Source organism: Cygnus atratus, chromosome 3 (assembly GCF_013377495.2).
Source record: "Cygnus atratus isolate AKBS03 ecotype Queensland, Australia chromosome 3, CAtr_DNAZoo_HiC_assembly, whole genome shotgun sequence".
Classification (NCBI taxonomy): Eukaryota; Metazoa; Chordata; class Aves; order Anseriformes; family Anatidae; genus Cygnus; species Cygnus atratus.
Window position 1 is genome coordinate 5707475 of NC_066364.1, and position 22610 is coordinate 5730084.

General features: G+C 35.9%; 2 protein-coding genes across 11 annotated transcripts in view; one reads left to right on the top strand and one right to left on the bottom strand.

Annotated features, from left to right (window-relative positions):
- SUPT3H (SPT3 homolog, SAGA and STAGA complex component) overlaps positions 1–22610 on the bottom strand; it is a 279344-nt gene that overhangs the window by 228351 nt on the left and 28383 nt on the right. The window contains exon 1 of one of the 3 annotated variants that reach the window (XM_050710009.1): positions 7542–7589. The exons of 1 other annotated variant lie outside the window; for it this stretch is intronic. The gene's annotated coding sequence lies outside the window, so the exon portion shown is untranslated. Of the gene's footprint in view, positions 1–2489; positions 2583–7541; positions 7590–22610 lie in introns of those variants that run through there. One more of the 3 variants, XM_050710008.1, reaches the window with a different exon arrangement.
- The window catches only part of RUNX2 (RUNX family transcription factor 2), a 220173-nt gene continuing 205431 nt past the window's right edge, over positions 7869–22610 (top strand). For 7 of the 8 annotated variants that reach the window (XM_035560149.2, XM_035560155.2, XM_050710006.1 and 4 more), the window contains exons 1-2: positions 7870–8030; positions 8251–8370. In XM_035560149.2, the coding sequence (XP_035416042.1) occupies positions 8313–8370 (58 nt within the window). In that variant the 5' untranslated portion in view covers positions 7870–8030; positions 8251–8312. Of the gene's footprint in view, positions 8031–8250; positions 8371–22610 lie in introns of all 8 variants that reach the window. The other variant, XM_035560151.2, reaches the window with a different exon arrangement.

Here is a 22610-nt window from a genome sequence, read left to right on the forward strand (position 1 = left end):
CTCTCTGAAAACCAGCCCTGCCTCCTCACTTTTGGAGCGGGAAAGTCAGAGAAGAAAGAAGTATAAGTGGAAGGAATGGTTGTAATTTATTTTTATATTTTTTCTTCATCACCACTACTCAGTTACCAAGCAGTATGGTACGCAGAGCATGGAAAAAAAATCTGTAAAAGAATTGACATTTGCTAACCTGAACATCAGTGAATACCCTCTCTCATACTCTTTTCAACTCCATATGAATGATTGTCAGATCTCTTCTCCACCAAAAACCCACAATGAATTTTAATTACAGGGGAAAGCATTGACTTTTCAAAAGCGTGGAAAAGTAAGATCCAGGTATTAAACACTGCCTGCTTTCTCCTACAGATGTGACAAAGCAACCAACCAACTCTCCAGCATGGAACACATCGCATGTCAGAAATTTAATATAGACATCTCCCATACTCTTCCCAGCATCACTGAAGTCTGGTTCTGTTCCACTGTTCTTTAGGCATACCTATACATGCCATTTTAAGTGCTGAGCTGAGATACCCCAACTCATTCCAAATGAGCTCAATGCCACACCAAATACAGCCAGGCGGCTTCCAGTATCTGAACTGGCTCTTTCAGAATAAACTGGTTTTCACTTCACATTCCAATCTCCCAGGCAATTCCCTCCTGTGCATACTGTCAATGTGAAAAGGGATTCATGCTTTTTGTTCTTCATCCTGTTTCAGTTTCTTCATTTCTCCTCACCTTCAATATTCTTCTATGTGTATATCCTTCTACACAAAATGGAAGCCATACTGTTAAAAAAAGAATCTCATTAAACAACAACAAAAATGTTTTCTAATTGTCCTCTTTCCAATCTTATTCCATTTCCTCTCATCCTCTTTTCCACTTTCTTAGGAAAGATCTTCAGATCTCTTTTCCACCAAAAGCCCACTACACATTTTTAATTACAAGGGCAAGCTTAGGCTTTTGACAAGTGAGGAGAAGAAACAGAGCCAGGTATTAAATACTTTAAAAATGGATGTGGAGAGATAAATGGGAGAAACCATTAAAATATCTAATTTAACTATTTTTTCTTTTAAAAATACCATTTACAGATCTGAGGATCTCTAACTTATGTAAGTATCATAAAACAGAATAGAAGTATTTCAACTTGCACACAGTACATAAGGAAGTATCATGGTGTTATACAGAAGAAACTGCAATGACCAGGCATCACATTCAACTTCAAGCAAACAACAGTAGCAGTCAGTTAAACACAAGAAATTCTTCATATTAGAATCTGTGGAGCAAGTTAATAATAGAATTAAAACCAATCACCCCCCCTTCTCCATGGTATTCTTCAAATCACTGACTTTTAATATAATTTGTTCTATGGTGATCTTTTTCTTTTTTCCTTTGTCTTTTTATTTTTCTTAAAAGGCTAGCTGCATATATTTAATTGTATACTCCTCAGGGCAGTGACTATTTCCTTAAATGTCTGTAGAGTCCATTGCTATAAGCAATAGTACTATGCAATGCTAAGTAATAAAAAAAAATTAGGAATGTTTTGTTGAGAAACAGCCATGCATTAATTATGCAAGATTATCTGAAAAATACACAAATAGGGGGCAAAAAACATGTCATTATGAATCCTTAACTTTAAAGCATCACTACCCAATGAATGGTTTATGATATTCCATTTCAGTATTATATTTAATTTCTCTTGGGGTATTTAAAAAACATCTGTTCTGAAAGTTACCGAACGGGTATTGTTTACTCAGAAATTCTACAGGGTGCAACCCCCTTCCACACTGTCAGTTAAACATACAGTATTTTAAATACGCATTACGGAGCCAAATGTTGAAGCAGGCACTTAGAATGTGAAGAATATTCTACACATTAAAATACACATGAAAAATACTGTCCAGGAATTATAGCATAAATCAAATGCAGATTCTAAATTCTGTATTTAATAACTATGCAATTTAAAAAAAAACATTTCGTTTTTATTACTTACTGAACTAATTTCATGTCTTAAATCTACATTGCTACAGACTTACACAAGCTACTGAAACTGGTATAATTTTAAAACCAGAAGCAAATCTTTATTGCTGAACTCTGCTCCTGAAAATGGGGTTTAATATGAAAACACTGACACCAAAACTGAAGAGTGTGAATAATCTGCTTTAATATTCTCTAAAATCTGTTCTCTAATCTTGATTGAGGTCTGAAAGTAGCACGTCTGGATGTTTCCAGTGTAAATGTTGTGCAAAAACTTTACAAACATAGATCTAAATCTGCAATTGCCATTACTAAAATAAATGAAAAATCTATAAGCAGCAGTGAAACTGGCATGCAAATAAAAGAACTGTCAAGACATATATTGCCTAAAAATAAGCTTACAATAACTATTTTAAAGACTGTGTGTGGTCTTACCCATATATTTTGGCAAGATGCACTTTCTCCAACCACAGCTAGATTCATCCAAAAGCAGTGGCACTGGAGAGTCTCTGTCTCACCTGTCAAACTTGAAGAACGTTGTTCAGCAGACCACCATGAGTCCATGGATAGGATCCACAGCACTACAGCAGCTGGTCTTGATAAGTGTTCTCTAACTATAGAGGCAAATACTTCAAAAATGTTCTGTAAGAGGATCACTCTTAATATACGTGCATTTAAAAACAAACAGAGACAAAAATACATCTAGAACAAGACTTTCGGGGCATTTATGGCAAAGCAGCATCAGTGACCACATACATATCTCTATCTGATGTCCCAAAGCACTCACAAAAGATTCAAGCCTATTAAATTTACCTTAGAAATTAACTAAATTTATGTACTTCCCACAAATTATTAGATTGCAGGCAACCAATTAAAAGAACTAGATCCCTTAACTCTTCGTATAATCTAGGAAGATGAACTCCTCGGTTACTTTCCCACACGACATTGAAAATATTTTGAGACCAACCTACAAATCGATGAAGTGGGAAGGAAAGCTAAAAGACTGCTTGGTTACGGGAAAGGTAGGATTCAGTGGACATGGGATGAAGCAAGCAAAGCTGCCAGCTGTAAAACTACACAAGAGGATATTTCGACGACCAGAAAGACCTAGGGAGAGAGCTTATTGGACTTCTCTCTATATAAAGTAACTTGGACTGTTATTAAAAAGTATATAATCATTAATTTCCAGAGCGATGTGAATATTTTCTAAAAATAGGTCGCTGCTTTTAACTGCTGAGATCTGCTCGGGTTTAACTACTGGTGGCATTGTAGCCTAAAAGCAAGAAAGACTCTAGAGAGATTACTTTCACTTTTCCCTAGATATATTTAGTGTACTAACTAGCATAGTTAGGATATTATTTTTCTTTGGTTTTGTCAGTAGCATGTTTGAAATAAATTTTATTAAGTGGTAGTGTATGTAACATTGCATTGTGGGTAGCAGTTTCCTGCCTTAACCTAGCCACATCCTCAGCTGTTATATGAGACAGGTTTCCCATATTTTCTGCAAGTTGACTTCAAAAAAAAATAAAAAGGGAAAAAAAATAGACAGGAGAAAACAGCTAAAAGGTTAGGGTGATCTTAAACACTGTGTGGCGACTGTTTAGAAGGTGGATGTCTAATCAAATGGGATCTCTCAATTACCCTACAGTCTACAAAATACATATTGGAGGAACACATGGAAAGTAACACTTGTCATAAAAAATGCCTGAGCAGCAAAAATAGCCGAGATGAGGTATATTTGACCATTAAGATAGAGACCTTTAGTCAAAGCCCGATCAAGGGACAGAGACTTGGCAACTCAAGATGAATGAAAACCACTTGCTATTAAATCATGTACTCACTGATTAAAAGAAGATGAGCATCCTTTTAATTTAAATAACAGTTCAGTTTAAGGTTTAATTTGATTTCAGTAGCCTGATTCCCTGGTACAGAAAAAACGCAACACTTGCTTACACTATAAATACAGAAGTATTTTTTTTCCTCTCTGTTTCATGGTCCCAGGCCCCATCTCCTTTCAAACCACATCTTACTTAGAAAAAAAAAGTTGAAAGGTAGAGAACAGAAATCATCATAAAAAGGCTGAAAAAACTCTGACATTCCATGCTACTCCTTGCAGACACCAGTAAGGAGCATTTTAAAAGGAATGAGTACTGAAGTCACCCTGATGTTTTATTTTTTTTTAATTAATGGGCAGTTTTGGTTTTTTGCTCTCACAGGTTAGTAGCATGGTAGCAGCAAACATGAAGCTGCTGCAGAGATGTTGGAGGCTGGAAGTCTACAAGACACCCAAGTCGAGCAACAGAAGTTCCTTAAAATGTGCAAATATTTTAAATGCACATGGTGAATTAAATATATTAGCTAAGAACCGTCTGAAAATACAGTACAATCATTCTAAAATGTGCAATGACTTCTCACTGAGTTATGAAAAACAGAGCCAAGCAGAGACATTTCTCTCATTAAAAAAAAAATAAAAAAATAAAAAAAATGCTGCTATGGAAACAGATACATTAATAGCATCTGCAATTAACACATGCATCTGAGGAAACTGCTCTGAAACTTTCTGCAGTATAAAAATCAGTGTCTTGTTATAGTACATACTGTAAAACTTGTAAGCAAGTGCAATTTAACAAGTTTGTCATCCTATTACTTTACGCAGCATATTTATACGTCTCTAGCTGTAGCATAGAAACAAACATTTAAGTACAAATAAACTTGATCATACTGTTTATATGCTGCATGAACTTTGAGTGACATAAGACAAAATGTTTGGAAATAAAGCATGGCTTAAAAGTTTCAAAACAAATTTCAAAAGAAAAAAGTGAAAGATGTAATTATCTTTTAGCGTTGCGTTACAATTGACTTTAAATAAGATTCCATTTCGTCAAAGATCAAGCTTATAGTTTACCAGAGGAATTCCTTAGCATAATACTTCCTTTGTAAGTGTAATTGTGACTTAAAGCATCCCCTATGGAAGTCATAAGTGAACTTCAATTTTTGTAGATCTACCTTTTGAACAACAGACTGCCAAGAGTAAGTCTGCAATCAAGACACCATTAACACAGTGATTGTTAGGATTCGTGTATCTGCTTCACTAGAAGTGCAAACTATCCTGAAAGAAACCACCAGTTTCACAGGTATAAGGTCTGTATACAGTTTTGTTTTATAAGGTCTGTATACTGCCTAGTAATTAAAAAAAAAAAAAAGTTCTATTCATTGTTAGTTTCTGCAAGCTACATCTTGTTTACCTTATTAAACAATTTGTTCTTCTGCTTTTAATGCATTTTGCCTTACTAGAAGAAGACTTCACTGTAGTTGTCTTGACCTTGATATCGCAGGTGAAAAAGTATGTACAGTACAAAAAAAATCCCAAAGTTATCACGCCAAAACATAATAACCAAGTCAGAGAATAACTCTGCATACACAATTGACAGCATAAAAAAACCCACTCCAGAAAAAGACTGAGTACGTCTCAAGGCAAGGAATTTAACAAGTCAAACCTCTGGAGGAAGTTCACTATTCAAATATTAAAGATGTAACTGAGAATAAATTCCAAAGTTAAAAATAAATAAATCAACTGCATTTAAGTGAAAACAAGTATCTAAGATCAGGACATAAGTGATCTATTACATAAAAGCACTGAAGTTACCTACCATCATATAAAAGTTGATAAATATCTTAGCTGTAGTTGAAGGAACATTGTGCTTACAATTAAGAGTTCCACAAATAACAGAGGTAGAAACCTCCAAAGACTTCTGCTGCATCAGAAGTTGATTAAATCTGGAAGTCACACAAACATATTTTGTTTATATGAAGTGATTACCAATCTTTTCATCGTTTTTATGCATTTAACTTCTTTCCATTGGTGTTCTTATCCATACTATGAAAACATAAAGAAATACAAAGGAATCCATCACTAGAAGAATTAAATAGCACTCATACAAAAGTAAAAGATGGGTGATTTGCAGAATACTCCTTTTTCATTTAAAGACAGAATTCCACAAATGCGTCAGCATCTAATAACTTCCAAAGTACTGAATGAAGAAGAATGTTATTTACCTTATTATAAATACTATGAAAGTAATTTTATGCATAGGGTTTTATGTTGCTTTGATAAATATATGATAATGAAAAAAAGAAGGAACCAGCTGTAATTTCTTACTGAAATCTCCCTGCCCATTTCCTCTCCATCCCCACAAAGTAGAGAACCTGCTCTCCACCCACACCTCCAGTTCTCCATCTCCCACCACTGCTGGCCAACTTCTTGCTGGGAAAGCTGCGGACGGAGAGGAAAATAAAAAAGGAGGGCTGCCAGCTTCAAAGAGACGTCTTTTATTTTACAAATAAAAGCCGAACAATATCTAGAAAGTGTTTTATACAATTCTTCTGCTCTCAGCAATATATACAACAACAAGCAAACAACAAAAAAAAAAATCACCCTGCAAAAGCTAGAAAATCCCATGCATCTGTGATACAATCAGGCTAATAAGAAAAGTTCTAGACATAATGTCCAAAGAGGCAAAAAATAAGATACTTTCTCCAAGATGTTTCCAATTTTGTTCTGAATCTGAGTGAGCAAATCAAGACTACTAATACACACTGTCTGTGCACATTATTCCTTACTACACACAGCATTTTGCAATTTATTTCAAAGCCTCTATTATAAACAAAAAAATACTGTTTTTGTTAACCCACTCCGTACTGGTACAGTAAAGGGTTATACTACACAATCAAAGTCAAAGTTACAATATGTTGAGTATATAAAAAATATTACACACACATGCACACATATGATATTAAGCATTTAAATCTTACATATGCATCAAATTTATGTTTCATTTTAAAACTAAGCGTTAACATTAACTGGTGAATGAAGTTATTTATGGTCTCCCAAAAAGCCAAAGACTGTTCTATTTCGCCTGAACACTGAAACTATAAGGAGCAATTAACAGAAGCACAATCACAATCTCACAGCTCGCTCTGTTCTGCAGTGTCTGTATTAAATCCCAGCAATACTGGCACTCAAAAGCATCCCTCGGAAGGCAGTACACAACTAGCTATGCTATTTAAATGACATATTTTGCCCCCCATATAAAAGCAAGATAATTGCCCTTAATTTGCATTACATAAAACTGCCAACTAGTTTTGAAGGCATGTAAAGCAAGGCAGACATGATTTAAGATTTGCAAAGGAATCCCCAGCCTAACACTTCTGTGACAGCCAATTACAGGAAAAAAACACAAGCCCAACAAGCAGGCTGCTACTAGACCTTCGGCAAGGTAAAGTTTCTTACAATGAGTTACAGATTCACAAGTAGAGGAAGACAAGGAGAAAAAGTAAAACAGAAGGAATCCAGCCACCCAGCAAATCTGAAGCAGACCCAAGATCGTGATACAATCCAAAGATGTAAATTATTGTAAATCATCACTGTTGTTCAGAATTTCACACAGCCACTTGTGCCAATTTTGCTCACTTTTCCACAGACACAATAATGAAGCAGGGAAAGAGAAAAGAAAAAGAAAAAAAAAGGAGGAAAAAAAAAAAAAGGAGGGGGAAAGAAGAGTGGGGGGAACCTGAACTGAGAGTACAAATAAAGTTCTGCTGTCCATATGCTTTAACTGTACAGAAGTTTGGGCTCTTACAGCATTTTGTACTCTCTCCAAATCCTCATGAGTCACAAAAATTAAAAAGCTATATCCTTCTGGATGCCAGGAAGGGCCTTACCACGGGCCTTTTGTCAAAATAAAAAAAAAAAATAAAAAAAAAAAAAGGAGAAAAAAAAGGAGAGAGCAAGAACAAGCCCCAGTGGTAGGCAGTCCTCTGCGAGTCCTCTGATGTCACAAGCCACATGATTCTCTCTCTCCAGTAACAGTGCTTGCAAAAAAAAGGAGTTTTAAAGCTTTTGCTTTTTTGGATTGTGTGAATGCTTCATTCGCCTCACAAACAACCACAGAACCACAAGTGCGGTGCAAACTTTCTCCAGGAGGACAGCAGAGAAGGCTCTGGGTTTTAAATGGTTAATCTCCGCAGGTCACTACCAGCCACTGAGACCAACAGAGTCAGTAAGTGCTCTCTAACCACAGTCTATGCAGTAATAGTAGGTCCTTCAAATATTTGCTCATTCTCTTTTTTTTTGTTTTGTTTCCTTGCTTTTCACATGTTACCAGTGCTACAACATTTTTTTTTTTTTTTGACAAAAAAAAAGAAAGCAACAGTAGGGTCTATGCAATGCAGGGGCACTGTAAAACTAAACCAAGGTTTGGCTATGGTTTGTGTTCGCAGTTTGAGGATCCAAGAAGTATTTACACCAGGAGGTGAAAGCTCTGCGTGAAACGAGAGGGACTATGGCATCAAACAGCCTGTTCAGTTCGGTGACACCATGTCAGCAAAACTTCTTTTGGGGTGAGTACTGCGACATCTCAGCTCCCGTTTGCCGCGCTCGGGGTTTTCTTAACGATGCCGGGGACAGTTATGGAAACAAAAAAACTTGCTGAATGGGATGCTAGGGTGGGCAGAGAGCATAGCAGGCTTGGGGGGGGGGGGGGGGGGAGGGAAGCAGTCATCATAAAAAGCTTCTGCGGATTTATGAAGGAATTTGTGAGCTGAGGAGCTGAGCAGAAAGAGGTCAGTGGCCGCCTGCTCGGTGCCCTGGCAGCAGGTGTGCTTGGCTGGGCCGCGCGAGGTGGCCGCAGCCAGGTACATGGGATGGGGTATAGCGCAGTGCCCAGCCCTATTGCAGGTACAAGGGACCAGGTAGGTAGGGAAACAGCCAACAACGGCAAGGAACAGCTTAGGAAGAACTGGTGCAAAGCGTAACCCTTCAATGCATCCAACGTGACTGCTTAATGCAAGATATTCTGAAGGAATTACAGGATTTAGCTCTGTTTCCTTAGACCTGATGAAATGAGTAGCGTGCAGCATGTAGCAGCCTCTCCTATCCATAACTTCCCTATCATTGTACCAGACAACTTATTTTTAAGCATATATGCTCAATGAAGTTTATCAGAAACGTGCAGTTCTTCGCCCTCGTTTCGCAGCAAAGTGTGCTATTTAATGGACTCATTTCTGAAAGCGAATTCTCCTCATTGCACTTGTTGTGAACAGGGTGAAACATTCAGGCATAAAAATATTAACTTATGAAGTTATGCAATTTAATATGTTGATGAATTTAAGCTTCAATTGAAAGTGGGATGTAAAAAACTCTGTAGAAGGGCACTGCCAAATCTTTACTTCAATATTCAGAACTGTAAACACAGGTTCCTTTAAGAAATCATGTATGTAGACTGAGGCAGTTATTTATATGTCCTGCAGACACACGTGCCCATAAAAAATCATAAATGCACTATAAAATTGCACCTCTATCGTGGCTTATTTAGAAAAGCTTCTTCCTCTCAGATATAGTTTTAAAATCAGCGCAGGGCACCTCGCGCTCGAACTGAATATAACCAAATCAGATTTTAAGTGATTGCTCTGCAAGTAAGACGAAGTTACTTTTAAAATGTGATGGAAAATGCAGTATTCTAGTTCCCCTTGACCAGTGGTAAGAAGCATATGCAACATTTTCTTCAAAGCATCTTTTACTGACACAACTGAAAATTCTGAAAGACCAAGGAAAAAAAAATGTGAAAACTTACAGGATTCTCTTAATGGTGTCCATCATGTTGAAACTAGGCTGGGGCTGTAGCTAAAGCTATTTCTTTTCCTCCCCTGTCCCCATTATAAGACAAATAACAATGCTAGGACCATTTTCAGTGTATACATCCCAATTAGGCTTGTATTGCAATGAACCGAGGACCGGAGTTCCCTTTACCCCTCCTACTTCACGCGCTTTGACTGGTTCCCAGTTCAGCACATGAATAAGCTGTAAGGCTGCGTGCGGGAAAAGACTTGAAGAATAGCTTCTCACAGAGCAGGGAGCAGTTTAATTTATGACCTACAGATAGCAGAAGTAATAACAGAACCTGTGCCGGCTCCTGTAGCTGTAATAGGCAGACCGGTGAGCTGAAATGCTAACACAAAAATGGTAAGCAGCTTTTCTACTAAAACTGCTGTCTTAATGAAGCCCAGCAGAAGTGTAGCCAGACCACATTATCCCAGTGTTTACAACAGGAAATACAGTTTACATGTATAGGGACTTTCTTTTGCTTTTACTTCCAAAAGAGATTAGACGAAATTTAGTTGGCTAAAATTATCAAAACACCGAGTGGTGACTGCTTAATTTATCTACTTTTGATCATTCTTAAAGCGAGGCAAAAGTCCCGCAGCACAAAGAATACTTTTTTCCAAACTTCAGTAAATTGGGTTGGGGACACAAATTCAACTCTGGCCACGAGCAGCAAATGCACGGAACGACAAAATCTCACCGATTCTATCAGTAGGTAACCAATATCTCATACCAAAACCAAAAAAAAAAAAACTTAAAAACTTTATAAAAATGAGACAGACCACAATTTAAAAAAGAACAAAAGCCAGAAGACCCAAGTTAGTCATCAATTTACCATTTCCTACCACCGGTGCAGCAGGATGTCAGAATGCATGATCTATTTTTATTCCTTTCCATGCTGTATCTCCTTCTATTGCAATCTCTAACTTAGTCCTTTCGTGACTGTTGAATTTGATTAGTTTTTTCTTTGAGAATTAAGACGCACAATGACGAGTAATAACAGGAAGGAAAGCAGCGTTGTGAGGATTAACATTTGTGAAAATTCTTATTTCACTTGCTTTTTCTGTGTGTTTTTAACTCATATGGAAGGGAGGAATAACGGTAGTGAAGATGCAGGACCCTTTCCTAATTACAGGGAACATGTATTCTTCTACAGTTTAGATCATTTGAATTAACTTGCTATTGTTTCATAGCCAGAGTATTTCTGTGTTAAGTGTGTTAAACACAGGTATTGACTGCATTCTGCCTGAGTGACCTGCTTAAGTTTTTAAATATAAGCGCGTTCGTTTCGAGCAGCAGAGTATTATATTTGTATCCATATCACCTTAAGAAAAAAAAATCTCAGAATAAATACGAAGCAGAAAAATGAATTGAATGTTTACTAGATTTTCTAATAAATGTGATTTGTACAAGATACTTTAGAGCATGAAATACTCTTGAAATGCCTCCCGTAATAGTTACAAATGATAAAAAAGCATTTTCAAATATGATCTGTGCATCTTCATAGGAGAATTTCACTGAAGGACGTAAATTAGATCAAGATTTGGCTGATGACTTAATTATTTCACATGTAATGTTTGGTAACTGATCCCTATAGACAGACGTGATAAACCTGAATGAAATACTTCAAGTTAACAGCAACAAATTTACACTGCCTATATTAAAATACTCGCCAGAATATTCTCATTTACTCTTTAAAAAAAGCACCTTTTCTAGATGTCGGTTCTGAACTGTTTTATCAGTTGGCAAGGAATTGTAGTTTTTTATTTTACTTAAGATACTGATAAGAGAGAAACAGATCCCTTCTGATTATGCCTATAAAGCTGAATTTTTCTGAATGTTCCTGCTCTGTTTAACATATTCCTATGATTGTGAAGTTTGAAGCAAAATCTCAGTGATCACTGGTCTGTATAAACGTAATTTAAAATACTAGGACTTTACAAAAATAATACTGAAGGAATGCAGGAATGACTATTCTCATTTGCATTAAGAAAGCTGCAAGCTTCTCACTCAGACTTTCGGTACCTTAAACCCCTAAAACATGCAGAATTACACTGCAGCATTTCTATAATTCTTAAGCAGCAAAATGCGGTGATTTGTTTAATTATCTGTCTCAAATTAACTATTAATAACCAATATTGTCTAAATCCAGTGCGCTGATGCAAAATTCACTAAGATAGAAATGTTCCAGTTTGTTAAAAGAACATTGAAATATCTGATGGTTAAATAAACTGAGAAAAAAAACACCTAACTCGTTAGGGGCACTAAGATTTTATCAAACATACAGGATTAATCTCTATTGAATAGAACCATTCACAAATCAAAACTTACTTACTTCAATACTTTCATGCAGTGCTAATCAATTACAACCTTTTCTAGTTATTCAAAATCCATGTGCTTTTAATTTTATTCACTGGTGGTCTAAAATATAATATTCAGGCCAAGCTAAGTCATTCTGTATTGCAACTTTGCTTTTTTTCAATAAATATTCATCTAGAGGTTTTCTTAGAGAGAACTGCTCATATGAAGACTGTGGTAATATTTTTATACTGTACCTCCTTGTTGAAGCAAAAGGTTAGGGGTTACCTAAATACCTCAACTGTATATACAAAAAAAGGAAAAGGTAAGTATTCACATGAAAAATCCAAAGGGACTATATTATTTATTTTTGCATTTCCTATGATTAATGATGCACCAGTGCATACTTGAAAACTGAAGTCAAAATAGGGTAACACCTCAAATTCCTTTACAAACTGTACAAATATCAAACTTCCATGCTGTATTAACTACTCTACCAGAAATATTTAAAGGCTCTGCCACCCCACATTAAGAGCATAACAATAATACCAAAATTCAAGCAGTGTGATTTCTTGGTCACGGGCAGACTAATGCTAATCTTAAAACTGCACCTTATACCTTTATTTTTCCTGATGGCTTTTCACAACACAGTTGTGCTTGTTACAAATAACAAGGAGCCCAGTGCAGGCTCGAGTAAATAACGGAGATCTAAAATCAGATCCGTTTAAGTATAAGCAGAAAAACAAAACGGTAAGATATTCTTGCAAAGGATGCTAACTACACAATGCAGACAGTTCAAAAGAGTAACCATCAGTGCTGTGTGTATGGTCATGTCACACCTTGGGGCATGCACCCACGGGTGGCTGTCCCTGCCAGCAGCTAGGCAGAACTCCTTGCTAAAACAGCAGGTTAAGCACAGGAGGCTGAAAACACAAGCAGAGTGGTGCATTTTTTTCATGCACAAATCCAGCCCATTTCAGTGGAAGTTAAATACGGAGGGAAAGGAGGAATTAGCCCGTGCTTGCCAGGCTGCAGAGGTGCTGAGCACCTCCATCTCTCCGGCGGGGCTGCTCCAGCAGCAGCTGTCAGTGCTCGGTACCGCTTGAAAATTAGCCATGTGCATGTTTTCCTCTACGTACCTCATAAAAATCAACATTGTGTGTTGGAGGTGATGGAGTTGGTTCTGAAAACTCATTAAATACACTCCATTAATAAGAATTACAATAAATTGCCATGTTTAATATGCCCTAGAGTATATAATATTTTAATTAAGGCAGCCTCAAGATAAATAGTGAGTTTAAGATGGTAAAACCTGAAGCATTTTAAGGTCTTAGCTTAGGCACTGAGAGAATCCAAGATTCGCACAACTGGTTAAGAAACTGCAGCATAAAAAAAATTCAAGTACTATTTTAAATATAAAATGTTAATTTGTCTAAAAGGAATAAATATAACATTTATTTTGATAACTGTGCTCAAAAATAAATTAGTAAACTATACACTATTTCAAAGAGATTTTCCTTGTGAATTTTGCTAGACTTATGAATTAACCACAGATTTTCATCCGGAGACAGCAGACACCCACAAAACACAGAAAACATCTACCTCCTCCACCACAGAACCCCAACAAGAAACTACTGTTACCAACAAAATACATTTTGCTGACATTATCTACAATGCCTTTAATTCTTATTGTATACATGTTTTTCAAAACAACTGCTAAAGGCTCATGGGGAACAGATTGAGGAGGTGTATCTTCTGCTCTCAGGTGTTTTTGTTTTTAAGTTAATAAAGCTTAAATCTAAGAGCACGCTTCCTTACATAAACATGCTCCCTTCTACAAATAAATATAAGACCTGCCACTTAACATAGGGAAAAGCACACCCTAAAGAGTATTTTAAAGATGAGCACAAAGACAAAATAAACTCAGGTTACTACATCGTAAAATAGTTTAACACTTCCAATAAAAAAATCCATTATTCATGCATCTGTTTCCTGTATATATTTTTTATTCTGCTTGTTAGCATACTGTGTACTGTTCTAGCCTTCCTCATGTAGCTATAAGTTTCCTATTTCATGTATGAACTTGCCCCAGGAGGAAAAGAGACATAGGTTTTCTACTGACTCACTTTAAATGCTGAAGTCATTTTAATCAGAGCAATTAAGTTATCCTCTGCAACCCACTCCTTATTAATCATTTTTATTTATAAAAATTAATTTAGCATAGTAAAAGATTAAAGGGAAAATGGCTACATTTTCCTTTAAATAAACGTGGTACTGCAAAAAAAATGAAGTATTTCCATATTATACTTACTGTATTCCTAACAGTTCTCTGAGAATATGTTTTCATCTCTGATAAAACTACCTTTATTTTTACAGCAAAGGCTGAAAACAGTTTCTTCTGCTGTCCCTCTCATTTAAAAATGTCATTTTCGTTAAGGTCAGGCAGCTCTGGAATTAACAATAGCTTTAAGTTTTAATATGTTATAGCTAAAACCCCTGTGGCAAAAATGTTTTGGCAGGAATTCATCCAAATACAGTTACTGTATTTCTGATAGACACTAACTTATTTCACATATTATATTTCATCAGAATTGCTAGTATTTCATAATGACTTGAGATTTATTATCATTCATTTTCTCGAAGAAGGAAAGTTAAATTCTGATGACCTTACATACATTTATTTTCCCCAGAATTTATTTGAACCTGAAGCATGCCAAACCATTGTTTACTTATCCCTCATGGTCAGATATCTCACATCTAAATCCACGCTGCGGTTTACTGAAACAGAAAGACAGAGCCATTGCCAGTTACATAATATTTTATTGTTCAGAGAAAAGGACCCAACCTCACTCACAAAGCAAATTAACTGCGGCACTAGCGAGACGTGGTTGCATTGATGTGCATGCGGACACACATACGCTGACGACCATACGCTGGGTGCAAGTGGGTCTGGCATAACAAGTTAGAGCGTGGTGACATTACACATCGTTATTAATTGTTGAATTCAACTTCTTTGTCAAGAGTACTTAATAGAAATGACACCACACTAGTAAGTAAAAGATAGAGATGATTTTTTTTTTTTAAGGAAATCAATATAGACAAGTAATTATGTGCAAATACTTTCACTTCCACATAGTGCTAATCTCCAAGGATATCTGTAATTCACTTAAATATAGATCAGAAAACACAGAGTTAAAAAAGCATGATATTTTAATGTAGCCATGTGCAGTATTAGAACAGGGTATTCTTTCTTGGGAGAAATGTTAATGAGTTGTGTATGTGCAAACATGCATATGTATATAGCTTCAAACTTTAATTCCTACTGATTCATATTTCTAAACTGTTCAATTTCTTGAAGTAAAACACAGTGATAGGGTAAGTTTAGAAAACATCTGTGTTGGTACAAAGTCCTTAACCTAACACAGAGGTTGCACAAATACAGAAGTTGCTATCACATTCCGATTTCCCAGCAGTACAAATTTCCAAAGACCATTTACAACACTTCACAACTCTCTCCTTTGCTAATACGTAGTACAGGGGCTTGAAGCAAGGATCTCATCTTTATGCTTGTAAAAAAGAATGTCTATTAACACTATTATAATGCTGTACATAAATTGAAAGTGTTAGTGCTAGTAATGAAATAATAGATGGTAGAAGCACTCGTTACAGAATACTGGGCAATATTTCTGAGGAAAGAGATGCTTGGGAGTAAGCCTGGTGGTATCTTCTTCCTTATTCCCACAGTCCCAAGAAGGGAAAAACTGTTTTTGTGGACAGTAGACTGGACAATAACAACTCACCTCAACTTTCAAAGTGAAACCATGCATTTTAGCCAAGGTACTCTTATCTGTAGGTCAGCTGCTGCTTTTGACACAGTGCAATTTTTCTTCTGGAACTGATGAAACAAATAAGGTACCCTGTATATACTTTTAAGGAATTCTGACATGAAATATGGAGTTGCTCAGCCAAGAATTATTACTCCCTAATATTATTTTTATATTAATATTGTAATACATCAATAATTTACTATAAATACCATCCTTCAAGAAGAACCAGCAAGAGTTATTTTACACAGATTAAGTAGTTATAATTCAATGGGGGGGAAAAAAAAACAACAAAAAGCCTAATTCTGAAGACTGTGCCAGAATTTACTATTTCAGTTTATCATGTCTCAAAAAGCTGCAGGCTAGGTGAGCCATAACACTGAGCTGATACAGTACCCATGCCCTGCTGCATTTACTGTATAAATTCCACGTGTAACCGCTTTCTTTCAAATGTATCACCTATTCCACTGAGAATCCTGTCCCTTTAAATAGAAAACTTCTGGGGAAAAAAAAGAGAGTCAAGTTTGCTCTTTAATATTGAAGGGACACGTATGTTCAAGCTTAGCGATGCTTTTATTAATAAGAGTTTGACAAATTAATGCTCTTAGCTATTGTATAATACTGGAGCACAGGAGCAGCTTTGTAATAGAGCATTTAAAGTCTGCAGGATATTTATTTCCTAACACAATCTGCAAAACTTGTTTCCTCTAAGAAAAGAACAGCAGAATAAATTCACATTAAAAGAGTTCTTCATCTGCATTTTTCCAATCAGTGGTATCAAAAGTTTAACTCAGCTGCACTTGGTTATTTGTGGAATAACCAAGCCATAACAATGAATGGTTTATTTAAAACTGACAGGACCAGAAAGCAGTAACTATTTACTTAGGCGGTGTACCTTAGTATACACCAGTAAAAATGTTCTCTTTTCCCAAAAGGACTTTTTGCATAAAGGGCATTCACTTTGCTTCCTTCCCACACTTCTTACATCCAACTTTGTACATTCAAACCTAAGTACTATATTTTTCTTGCTATTCAGTATATTTTTATTTCCCCCCTTTCTGATTAAAAGGCATAAACAGAAACACTAAAACGAATTCAGGGGGCACACTCTTTATACTGACATTTTATTAAAGAAACCAACGTTCAGGGAAAAATCCAGTCCTTTGTGGATAATAAAATAACATAATCTAGGTAGCAAGAAAAAAAATTAATTTACCATCAAATGGGCAGAAATATATCTTCCACAGCAAGAACCATTTTCGTACTGCAGAAAGAACAATTTCATCCTAATGCAACACTGTGACTGTATATTGCACATGCAAACACTCGAACTACTTTTAATTTCACAGTATTTAAGGAAGAGGACCTAAAATTACTCTGTTATTCTGTACAGCAATTAATTCAGTCATGACCTCGTGATAATTTGGGGTTCTAAGCTCATTAACATAACATTTTAATATTACCTTTAAAAATCAAAAGCAAAATCTTAATTACGGCTGAGCCATCTAAATGTGTGTTAATACATCTTAAAATAAATGAAGACTTAACCTTGTCCAGATAGAAAGATAAAATATCACAGGACGTGTAATACAAAACAAAGGCTGGGAAGACCGTAATTTTGTTACTTGAAATTATAATATTAGTTTACTAACTAATTTCGAGGCACATGTGTACTGCACATGTGTAAAATCGACTTGATGCAGCCTGCTTACATGCACACACACACGAGCTGGAATGTCCTAATTCTGATCAAAGATGTATGTAGCCGGATGTGCGGTTAATTCACTGATCAAATTTTCACAACTGAAAAACATCTTGAAAGACACAGTCCTAGTTGCCGGTAGTGCGTGTAAAATGATTGTACGTTTTAGGATGTATCTTAGGACCTCTTCTGCACGCGCACGCACAAAATAAAAAGGAAGAAACGCAGAAAAAGATGAAAAGGCACTGCTTTTCACTTCCAGTACTCTTAAAGGGCAGAGTGAGACTGAGTGAAATAAACTTAAAACACCCGTAGAAGCTAAACTCTAGTCTTACTGACACGTTCTTACAGTAAGCTTGTGTTCCATAAAAACTATATAAAAGTGTCAGAAGCGTAGATGCATAGCACATGCACGCAATGTAAGACAAATCTGCCCTGTAACAATAATACACAGTAGCTCCTCAATGTCCGTGAAATATTTTAAAATGCACTAAATCTATAAAAATACTCTGTCAAACTTCAGGACTGTCCACTGAACCAAGCAGATGTATTGAATAAACAGTGTTTAATGGGGTTTAAATTTTATCGGCTATGTAAAAAATTAGAAGAATTTGAACTATCAATTGTTTGAAGTCTTCTACCATCACATTTAAGAATCCCACTTGCCTACAGAGCTGACTACTTATAGTAAATACACATAATATATAATGGTCACTCTATTTGATCAGATATGCATTAAATAAAAATAAGCCAAACAAACTTATAAAGATACTAAGATGGGCAATAATTTTACTAGTCTCAACACTGATTTAAAAGACGTCTCTCTTTTTCTCCTTTACATACCTGGTTGTTATCAATTACTGATGTGTCTTCACCCTTCTTGCAGCAAAAATTCCTTTAAAAATTAGAGCACACACATTTGAAACCTATATACATAAAAATACTCTTTTTTTCAGTAGCCCAGAAAATCTGAAGGTTTTTTTAGGCTGATGATATCTTCACATAGAAACACAGAACGTCTGCAGACAGTAAGAAGCCTTTAGTAAGCCTTTTTGCTGCACCATAATAATCTGATCCAGAAATTCAAGGGTACCTTAAACAACGGGCTACCTGTTCTAGCCATGCTTAGGAATGTGGCCAAATCATTTTTATTGATTTAACCTTTATAGGAATGCTACATATCCTCAGAGCAAAACATTTCTAATGCATTTATAATATGATATACCTCTGAGAAGTTATGAAAAAAAAATCTCATGACAGATAGGTTAGCCCCCCTCCACTATTACGTTTTTCTGATCTAGTGATCGATAGGCATTCGTGTTAGACTATTTTGTGAGTTTGTATGTGTTCGTATTCATAGGATAAAATCAGGAACTGTAACACTTACAGAAGACAAGACGAATATCTGACCTGTCTTTGTTTAAGAAATAAGAACTGCTGAACTGATAGCCAAGACTCTAAATACTCCTTTCATTCTAGAATTACACATCAATCATGTTACCTGCAAACATATCAAGTTAAAACTTCCAGAATTTACAGTCCTTTTTGAATAAACTGAGCAGCATGCTAGTTACGTTCAGAGAGCTTACAGAAGGTGGTTTGTGTATCTCTCCAGAATTCTTAAAGAAGCACTTCTTAAATTCCCTCTTCATCAGAAATCTATTTCGTATATATTTCAAATCAGTGTTTCTTGATGTCACTATTCATATTCTATTATTTTGACACTCGGGTTTGAAAAAATAGTATATTTCAGTATTTGTTCTTTTGAATGTTACAAACCACACTTGAGCACTACCACGAGTCACTTGTTTTTTGGAAAGTAAACTGTTCGGAGTTGCTCATTATGGTAGACTTCTTAAAAGTGTAAAGCAGACATGAAAACGGTGTCCGAGAAGTCAGTCAAACAAAAGCAAATATGCTCGTGTTACATATTATATTAGTTACGTGTCTTCTAAAGAAAATCAGGGGTGGTTTTTGTTTGGTGTTTTGGGTTTTTTTGTTTGTTTACTTAGTTTACAAGTAAATGGAGAAAACCTGGTAGTGAAAATTATTCCTACTTCTAATTCTAGTAAAAAAATCTAGTATGTTATTCTTCACAACTGAAAAAGAAGAGCCAAAAACACTTTAGGTGGGCAATACACTGTACTACCGATCACCTATTTTAATACAATTTCTATCTACTTTTTATTTCTGAAGACAGTGATGTCTACAGACCATATTAAGGCCTCATTCATCTACAGAAAAATATGTAGCAACCCTGCAAAGAGAAAAATATTAAAATAATTTATTAGTGATATAAATGCCTATCAACACTGTAATGTAGTCTGTAAAGTTCCTATATCAAAGAAATAAATTCTAACTAGAATATATGACTTACCATAAAACACACATTTGCAAATTCTGTTTTACTTTGTTGTTGTTGTTTTGTTTTTAATAAGAACTTGGATATTATTATTTTTTTCAGAAAATAAATCACTAGTTTTGTCTCATCTTACATTTTTTCCTAAAAAATATTCTGAAAGTAAATCCATACCCAAAAATACAATATTCACACACAAAATATCCCTCTGACGTGAGCTTCATGTTTTGCTAAACCAGATAAATTTAAGACCTTACTGTGATACACATCAACGATTTTTATAAGGACAGCCTAGTTCCACCTTCGCTCATGTTGCACATCAGGGATCTGACCAGATGAGTGCTTGCCCTTATACAAACCCAGTTTGCTTTGTACTACAGTAGACTAAGAGCATTCATCAGTTACCACATGAAGATCCGGGACAATAATCAAAGAATAAATAACTAATAATTTCAAACAAGATCTGGGACAATAATCAAAGAATAAATAACTAATAATTTCAAACAAGATCATTAAAGCATATCAGACCATACTTGATTGCAGCTTTAATAGAGTAAAAGTGAATGGAGCAAGAGGAAACCAAAACAACTGATAGATCAGAAAAAAATAATTTGGTTGATAAACGTTTGAAAGTCTCTGTAATTTATAGGCTAGTGCTGAGGGCTGCATCTCTCTTCCAGTTTTACAGTTATAAAAACTTCTGTTTTCACTTTTTATTACAGTTCACCTTAAGGAAGCACCTAGGTAATACTGAAAAATACTGGAATGTTAGAAATGCAAGCTGTCCTCACAGACAGTAGTGATGGAAAAAGGCCTAGTTTAAATGCTGTTATACTAATAAAACTGCTTATAGTAGTATTCATTTTTTGTAACATAATAGATATACAACGGGCTTTATTACTGTAGTTATCCTGGCAAACAATAACATATTTTGATGCTACAGAAAAGCTGCTCTGTGCTGGCGTGCAAGGAAGGTCAGATGGAAAACTAACTCCATGCTCTTAACCTGTAAACTCTTTCCTTTCCTGACTACTAACCTAGCAGGGGAGTCCCACAGCCTTTCCACGAACTCAGGTAGGGAGCCTTCTGCTCTGGTCTGCAGGAACAGCACACATGCCCTCGCAGCTTCAGGAGTGCCAGCCTCCTTGGCAGCTCTCTTTTAAGTTTGTCGATGCAGGTTTGCCACAGAAAAGTTGCCTCCAGATTTCCAGCTCATAAAGGAGTCTTCTATGTGCTTACATACACACGCACACATGTATACACATAAAAAGCTACGTACTTGACTGCTCAAGCCTGCAAGCTATTAGAGGAGCAATTGTGATACTTTTGGAACCCTAAAATTTAATTTCAATGTGTTGAATAAGGGAATACAAAGTGAGGAGACAATGGACTCTGGGAACATATTTTGCAAGGCTGTTTTATAGGGACTCAAAAAGGAAATTGTACAGATGAGGAACATCTATCTGTCTGGCATGTAATTGGCATTATACAACAGAAAGGAACACCAAAAAATACTTATCCTTGATAACATATGGGTTCTTAGAGTGATGGAAGCATTACGGGTCAGGCAATGCACACATTTTGATAACGTATAATTTGAGTAACAGCTTGTTTTCACGGCACTGCTGATAACTCTTCCCTATCTCCCCATGGATTGTTTTGGTTTAATGATTCTCCCCACATTTTCAAATACTGGAAATACTGTAAGATTCTCATTTCACAGCCAAGAGTCAGACTCTGGCAAGCTTGTCTGTTCACAATTTACTACCCACCTCTCGTACTTCCAACCTTCTCTTCCTCTGGTCTTGAAAGTAGAGTCTACTTTCAAATGCCAGAAGTCAACGGTCCTTTCTTTCAGAAGTGTTTCTATGTACCTTCACACTTAGATACTGTCATCCTATTTCCTCTTTCTTTTTCCTTATAGCATAGGGCATAACTCCCACAAGAAGCTGATTCCAAATTTACTTGAATCTATTATGTTCATATAGCATATTCTTCTCCATCTAAAATTGTTGAAAAAGAACATGATCACCTGACTAAAGTTCTTTCAGCTGTCTTATTTTCAGACAGCAGTGTGAAATGTGTCTGATAGGCATTCTAGAGGTCCTACCCCCACTTCAGAGTCAGAGCCAACTAGCAACCCTAGGCATCAATAACAACCAGCTGGTATCTTTCATTTCTTTAGCAGGAACTTAGAAGATATTTTTTTTTCCAATATTCATTTGTGCAGGGCCTACCACAACAAAAATACTTATCCATAGCTACAACTCCAATAGGAAAACCTAAATAAATAACAATAGCAGAAATTTTTTATACAGCATCATCAGCTCAACCTCGCTGAACATCTGTTTCTTTCAACCTTGAAGTAGACAGCTTTACTTTAGGCTAGCTTATTTTGATGTACATTTGAGAAGTCTGTCCTTAAAAATAAATAATTTTTAAAGGCATACTGATGACTCATCTGCAGGACTTGGTAATTTTGGTTCTTGCTGGAAAAATGCTTAGCAAATATTGTCAGCAAAATACTTCCATTTTCGTTGCATAAGCATATTTTAAACCTGAAAATAGCAATGTTAACAATTGTGCCATCACCAAATATAGCTGTTCCCTATTTTGGATAGGATACTGAAGGTATTCAACTAGAAAATTGATTTTGGCTGCAACTAAATATTTTTTAAAAATTCAAAGCATTTATGATTTTTTAAAACCTCGCTGACCAAGACTTGGTTGTGTCAACAGCACCACACAGGATTCTGAGAACAAAACACGATTATTCCGCTCGTTCTCAGCCAGTTT